The sequence below is a fragment of the Merops nubicus genome, unplaced genomic scaffold, assembly GCF_000691845.1.
Source record: "Merops nubicus isolate BGI_N331 unplaced genomic scaffold, ASM69184v1 scaffold1048, whole genome shotgun sequence".
Taxonomy (NCBI): Eukaryota; Metazoa; Chordata; class Aves; order Coraciiformes; family Meropidae; genus Merops; species Merops nubicus.
The window spans coordinates 91,824-98,736 of NW_008624919.1; the positions used below are offsets into that span (position 1 = coordinate 91,824).

At 44.8% G+C, this 6,913-nt stretch overlaps 1 protein-coding gene across 1 annotated transcript in view; it reads left to right on the top strand.

Annotated features, from left to right (window-relative positions):
• Positions 1–2,874: 2,874 nt before the first annotated feature.
• The window catches only part of TTLL10 (tubulin tyrosine ligase-like family, member 10), a gene marked incomplete at its 3' end in the record, with an annotated part of 12,009 nt that continues 7,970 nt past the window's right edge, over positions 2,875–6,913 (top strand). Inside the window, 1 exon segment of the mRNA XM_008945482.1 lies at positions 2,875–3,008. Within this exon segment, the coding sequence (XP_008943730.1) occupies positions 2,875–3,008 (134 nt within the window).

Here is a 6,913-nt window from a genome sequence, read left to right on the forward strand (position 1 = left end):
CTGCTGGGTTGGCCTCAGTGCTGCTCAACAGCAGGATGAGCAGGAGCTGGATCTCCCATAAACCATTAAAACAATCGTTTTCTCTCCTCAAATTCCATCTATTTACAGAAAGAAACACCACAAAGCTCAACATTCCTGCAGGAGAGCCACGGCTGTTTGCTTCAGCAAGAGAAGATGAGATGCTTATGTAGCTTGCTTCCTTCCACACGTTGTGAAATGAGGTTCTGCCTAAGTAAAGACATGGAACAGTTATTTTTCTGTGCTTTAGTTTTTGAGGTTTTACCAGGTTTTGTTTCTCACAGCACTCCTTGCTTTTGTAGCTTGGATTTTGAGGGTAGATTTAGACTACTAAGGAAGAGAGGGGAGCATTATGAATAAATTTTTTAACTCTGAGAGCATTGAGCCCAGGTTGCCCAGAGAGGTGGTCACTGCTCCATCCCTGGAACCATTCTAGGTGAGGTTGGATGGGGCTCTGAGCACCCTGCTCTAGCTGCAGATGTCCCTGTCCCTGCAGGGGGTTGGACTCATTGATCTTTAATGGTCCCTTCCAAACCATTCTGGGATTCCATGATTTCATGAGAACCTTGAAAACGAATTCTAACATTTTTATTGCCTCTTCTGTAGTAGAAATACATTTCTTACATAAATCTCAATATATTTTATAGGCAAGGGGCCAGTTATCCTTGTAGGCTGTATGGCTCCCTGAAGCTTTTCAATAATACACAACATAAACGAGCCTTTCACATCAAATCACTCCAAATTTACACACTTGAACAGCAGACCAAGCTGTCCCACTGGCTGATTCCCCAGCCAGATGACTCCAGTGTTGCTTCTATCAAGCCACAGAAGCTCTTTGACAGAGCAAAGACCTTGAATTAAACATGGGCTGTCTCTAACTGGATCTATCTTAGCACTACACATTCTTTTCCATTGCACTGTAATTTTTTGGAGCCTGTTTTTCCAAGCTAATAAGGATTGATACATCACTTTGATGTGATTTCTTACTCTAAAGACTTTTAAGCCTGTTGGTCAAGCTCTACAAAGCTCAGTTTTTAGAGGCCTCTTGCATTCATGCAGGTTTCATGTATAAATGGCAACGGGGTAGAAGAGGAGAGGTGATGAATGCCCCTCCCAACTGAAGGAAAACCCCCAGCATTGTTTGAATTACATGCTTAGCACTAGAGATCCAAAGAGAAAAGGGCAGGAAAAGAGGTGGCCAAAGTGCATTTCAGGTAGCCTGTGGTAGGACCTCCAAAAAAAGGGCAAATCCATAGATCAGCTTTTGGTGATTCCCTAAGGAATGTCTCATTTCCCTCTCCACAGAGGGAAGCTGGAGCAGCAGATAGGAATGCTTTGGGTGAATGAAATGCCTCGTTGAGCTCCATAATTGTCAGCCTCTCCCTTTCTCCAACAATTAGGCAATATTTCCTAGAGGGTGTAACGTTTGCTGACAGTATTTGCAGTACTACAGGTTGCAACATCCTCCCACCCCACGCTGCCACCAGAGAGATTAGGCTGGGTTGGCCACGAGAGGTAATCCAGGAAGGTTGAAGGTAAGGCAAGGACAGGATCCTGCCTGGCTCTGTGTGAGCACTGGAGCTGAGCAGAGGCTCAGGGAAAGGCAGAGAAGGTTCCTGAAGGTCTCTGTGACCGCCGGGGAGGAGCCAGTGCCAGAGTGCTCACACTGGCTTGGCACAGCCACCCTGGAGGATGCTGTGCCCAGAGAGAGATTGAATCGAAGCCAAATTCCACCTTCCCTCAGCTTTTCTCACCCTCTTTAGGGTTGGGGGGTGGTGAGGGAGTTACCACATACCAAAACACAGGTTTACTACTGGATTTTCGTTCTTCCTGCCTTGCAGTTGCCATTGAGGAGCTGTCTGGGTTCCCTGAGAGGAGATCCCTCTGTGAGATCTCTCTCCTCCCAGAGCAGATTTCAGCATCTCAGGTGCTGCTGGCAGATGTGGCACAAGTTTCCTGGTCAGGTCAACAACTGGGCTGTTGTGTTGGAAGCATTGAAAGCTTGCCAGCAAATGCAAACCTTCCCAAGCTCTCTCTTCTGAGGTTAACCCTGGAGATGACCTACTCCTTGTGCATATCCACCTGAGGTCACAAAAACTCAGTTATTTTTCTCTCCTGCATCTGAAGGACAGAAAAAAAAATACATAAAGAGACCTTTCTAGCTTTGTATTTCTGACTGAGGCTCCATAAGTGCAAAGTCCTTTGTTACAGCTGGTTTTGGTAGCACACAGCATCTGTCTGAAAAAAAAAAATCAAGGCCTTATTGTCTTAGCCACTTTTTCACTGCACTCAGCTAATTCATGGTCTAATAAAAATGAAAACGTGAGGGGGGAGAGGCTCCCATAGAAACAGGGGTTTGTCATAGACATAAAATGGTTCATGGAATCATTCAACTGGCAAGAGATCCACCCAAAACCACAGAGCTGTTTCTTTTCCACGTTTCTCAGGTTCCTGGAAACACATGTAGGACCTCACAAGGTTTGGGATGAAGAGGGGAATGCAGGACTTTCTTTTTGTCTTGCCTTTCCTTTCCTTTACACCTAATCAATCCCTGGGTTATTAGCTCACCAGGAGTTCCAGATCACTGACAGAGTAAAACTAACCACAGCCTTCAATAAATCATTTTAGGGAAAGAAAGAGAAATATCTAGAAATAAAAGAAGTCCCTGTGTTTGGCAGTTATCTCACACTATCATTAGCTTATTCCCCTGTTTAAGAATAAGTTTGAATATAGGACTTTAACATTTTGTGTCAGTGTTTTGACAGTGACACCAGTGCCTTTTTTAGAGGCTCTTTTAAGGTGAGCTTGCAGGTATGCTCTTGATCACATCAGGGATGCAGTCCTGACAGAAAGGCCATGACCATTCCTCCTCAGCACTCTTTGGCTCAGCTCTTGGGTGGTCTCTACGTTGGGCTGGATTCTCTTTGGGCAGAGCTGAACCCACCAGCAATGTCTGGTAGAGAAGATCTCGTGAACACATCATGGAAAAGGTGAAGTCCCTCTCCCTGCACATCCACTGCTGCTGCAGGGACACCTCTGCAGGAGTCTCATTTTGCCCTGTTGCCAGTGTTCACAATTTGATCTAGTCCTGGCAAATTTAGCAGCCCCTGCTGCACAGGACCAGCTCCAGCAGTCAGCACTAACAAAGCCCTGAGCTGTGCAAACCCTGCCTCAGAAAGGAAAACTCCTTTCCACACCAAGTCTGTATTTTCATATCTTTATATGTTGTCCTACTGGTGATTGGGCACTGGAGGGAATGAACTCAGAGTTTCTGGTTTGCTATTGGGAGCAGTGCAAGTGGTGAGGGTGTCTCAAGCAGAAGTGAAGCTTGACCTTTAGAAGACTTGAGGGAAGCCACAGAAGAGTGAGCAAAAAGGTGCCAGCCAGCAGACACTCAGAGATCTGAGTTGTTTTTCCTGTTTTTCTCTCACTCAGTTCTCCTCTGACACTCAGCAGCCCCCCTGTAGCATTGCCATTGGAGAGCTTTATCTAAGAGCACACACATTTGTGGAAATCCTTTTGCATTTTTAACACCAGAGCCCCTTGCATGGTCACCAGCAGTAGCCAGGCAGCTGTTGCTAGGGGATCAGCCTGTGTTTATAGTGCTGGAGCCTTTCTGACCCTCCCAGACAGCCACAACACAAGCTCAATATCCATAAAGCAGAAGCAGGTTGGGTTTCTGAGCCACCTCCCCACTGGCTGTTGCAGATCCACCGTTCTTCAGTCAATGAAATCCTCCTCCAGAGCTCAAATCTGCTCCTTCACAGGAGGCTTTGTCTCTTTAGAAGCTCTGACTAGAAGTCAAGTGCAAGTTCTAGGAATAGAAGGCAGGGCAGGGAGCAGTTCAAGCTCTGCTAAAGTCTTTAAAAGCTGCTGAGCAAAGGTTAGAATTTAGCTGAGAAGCTAAACAGCTCTTTGCATCCATGTTATGGCATTTGGAGTGAATGTTCCAGGCCCTTACTGCAAACATGACTTGTCAAATCCTCAGAGCCTCCTCTCTGAGATCTCCCCAGGTCACCAAAATTGGGCAGCCTGCTGTCATCAGATAGACTTTGGTAAAAACAGGCTGAACAACTGGGAGCTGGAGAAGGTGCCATAGACAAAGAACACCAGATACATCTGGAAACAGGTTTCAGGCCCTGCTCCACCATGAGCAGCAGGCTTAGGAAGAGCACTCAGTTGCTTCCAGCCAGTTAAGAAGGCATCCCAAGACCTACACTGAGTGCTAGCAATGGGAAGGAAGGAGGAAGAGGATGGAGGTTAGATACAAAAGCACTCAGCTCCACAGCAAGCTTATCACTAGACACCACTCATAAGAAGCTGCAGAGTCTATGTACTCCCAGCTAAACAACTAACTCAAGATAAAGATTGTGGAGAAATGAAAATAAAAACCAAAGCCACAGTGATGGTGGAAAATGACATCTACAGTCAACAGAGCAAATGCTGACAAAGAAATAAAGATATCTAGAGACTTTCCCAGCTCACTCCTGGCTCTGGCAGAGTGGCTGATGATGCTCTTTGCTTTTGCAGGCTGAGCTGAGATGAGGAAGGAGAAAGGATGGAGATTAGATATAAAAGCACTCAGCTCCCCAGCAAGCTTATCACTAGACACCACCCATAAGAAGCTGCAGATGGAAAGCAGAGTCTATGTACTCCCAGCTAAACAACTAACTCAAGATAAAGATTGTGGAGAAATGAAAATAAAAACCAAAGCCACAGTGATGGTGGAAAATGACATCTACACTCAACAGAGCAAATGCTGACAAAGAAATAAAGACATCTAGAGATTTTCCCAGCTCACTCCTGGCTCTGGCAGAGTGGCTGATGATGCTCTTTGCTTTTGCAGGCTGAGCTGAGATGGTCTTTGTGCCAACCAAGAGGGAAAAACCATCCAAACCATGATGCCAGGAGGCAACCAACAACAGGCTGGGTCCTTCTCAGCTGACAGAGGTGAATCTTGTATCCTTGTTATCAGCTTGTGTGCCAAGCCCTATGCCCAGGTTCTCAACTGATGCCAGTATCAAGGGTGTTAAATCTTATAGCAGCCAAATGCTGGTCACTAATTTAGGGCATCAATTACAGACATTGATTTCATTTACACCATCTTCAGCTAAACCCTGTGACAAAAGAAAACCAACTCCCTTTGCTTCTAAAATAATTCAAGACAGAAATGATTGATATTGTCTGACAAATATCTAGTGAAATTTAGTTTGTAAATAGTTGTATAATAACATTTTAAAATAGTTTATAATAACATTTTAAGTGTTTTGTTGAAGAAAAACATGAGCTATACATTAGAAAGAAGTTCCTTTTAAAAGAAAAAAAAACACTGATTTTTTTTATGGAAAGATAATTTGGCTGAAATGCCACAAATCTTTCAATGCCATAACCAGCAGTGTTATTTTTCTGATCTATTTGTTGTTGAACTCTGTGTATTTTCAGTGAAAAACACATTCATTTGCTTCAAATGAAAACCTTTTTAACATGGAGCTAATCTTCAGGGCAATGCTTGAAAGGTCTAGGAAGATGTTTAGACCATTTAGGTTCCTTAAATGAAAATTTCAGCTGGATTTAAACTTTGGATTCTAGAGAAATCAATCAGTTACTATTCTTAAACCTTCCTCTATGTGAAAAAGGAATTTCTGTCTCTCAAGCTCTGGGTTTTTTGTGTCCTTTGGTACCAAATGGCACAGAGCAGACTGCACCTCCCTGCCACTGTGCTTGTCCCCATGGGCACTGAAAGCAGAGCTGAGATGAGATAGGAGCTGCTTATAGAGCCACTGCCAACACAATTCCCCAAGAAATTAATGAGCCAAATTCAAACTTATCTCAAGCAATGTCATTTACTGGGTGTGAAGCCAGTCTCTGTGTGGGCTCTCTGGAAGGGAATCACACGGTTTCATTTCATGCTGCTGGTTGAGCCACTCTGCCTCTCCTAAGAGCTCAAATCCTGACAAGCATCTAATCCCACCTCTGAGAAACACATGAAAAGGCCCTTGCCTGAAATCTGTGCAGCCAGGCAATGGGAATAACCCCCTGCATCCTTGTTTCTCCTTGCCTCTTTAATAATTAGCCATCTAAGGATGCAAAATGCACGAACAAACGAAGACTAAGAGGACTCATAATTAATTAATCCGTGTCAAAAGAGTCAATGAAATACTGGGAGATCCCATAACCAGACAGAAAAGACCACAAAAAGCTCCCACCCCCCTGGGTCTCTGTATGAAGATTAGAGAGGGAGAGACAAGCACGTGTCCAGGCTAAGGGAAGAAGACCTTACCAGCACCTCCATCACTGCAGGATATTTCATGTCTCCATGTCTCAGGATAAATGGGACTGCTTAAAATTGCTTAATTTCTTAGCAATCCAGGCAAGGAGGGAGATGGTAAAAGAGGCAAAAGCTCTGGCAGAAGGCATGAATGAGACATTCAATGTTAAAAATAGATCAATATTTACATTCCCATATCAAAGAGCAACAAGAAGAGCACTACAAGACACCAAGGCAGAGGAGAGAGCTCAGCCTCCCTCCTGGAAGATACCAGGAGCTGGAGGGGTGGCACCACTTTGTGGTACAACCTGTCCATAAAATTTCATCTAGGAAAGAGTTGAGCTGTGCTCCTTCTCTGCCTGGCTTCTCATTTGCCTGACGCTTATGCATAATGCATGAGCCCTGTCTTTGAGCTACTTCCAAAGAGTTTGTTCCAAAAAAATTGGGATGGAGTCACTCCTGAAGGTCTCTTCTAGAGACAGGCAGCAGATGATGTGTTTTCCTCTAGTGATGGCACAGGAGAGTGACCAAAGAGCCACTGCTCTCTGCTGGAGAGTCCTCCCCACTGCAAGTGTCCCACCAACCTCAGCTCTGCAGAACCAGCAAAGGGCAGCTGGAATTCCTGCT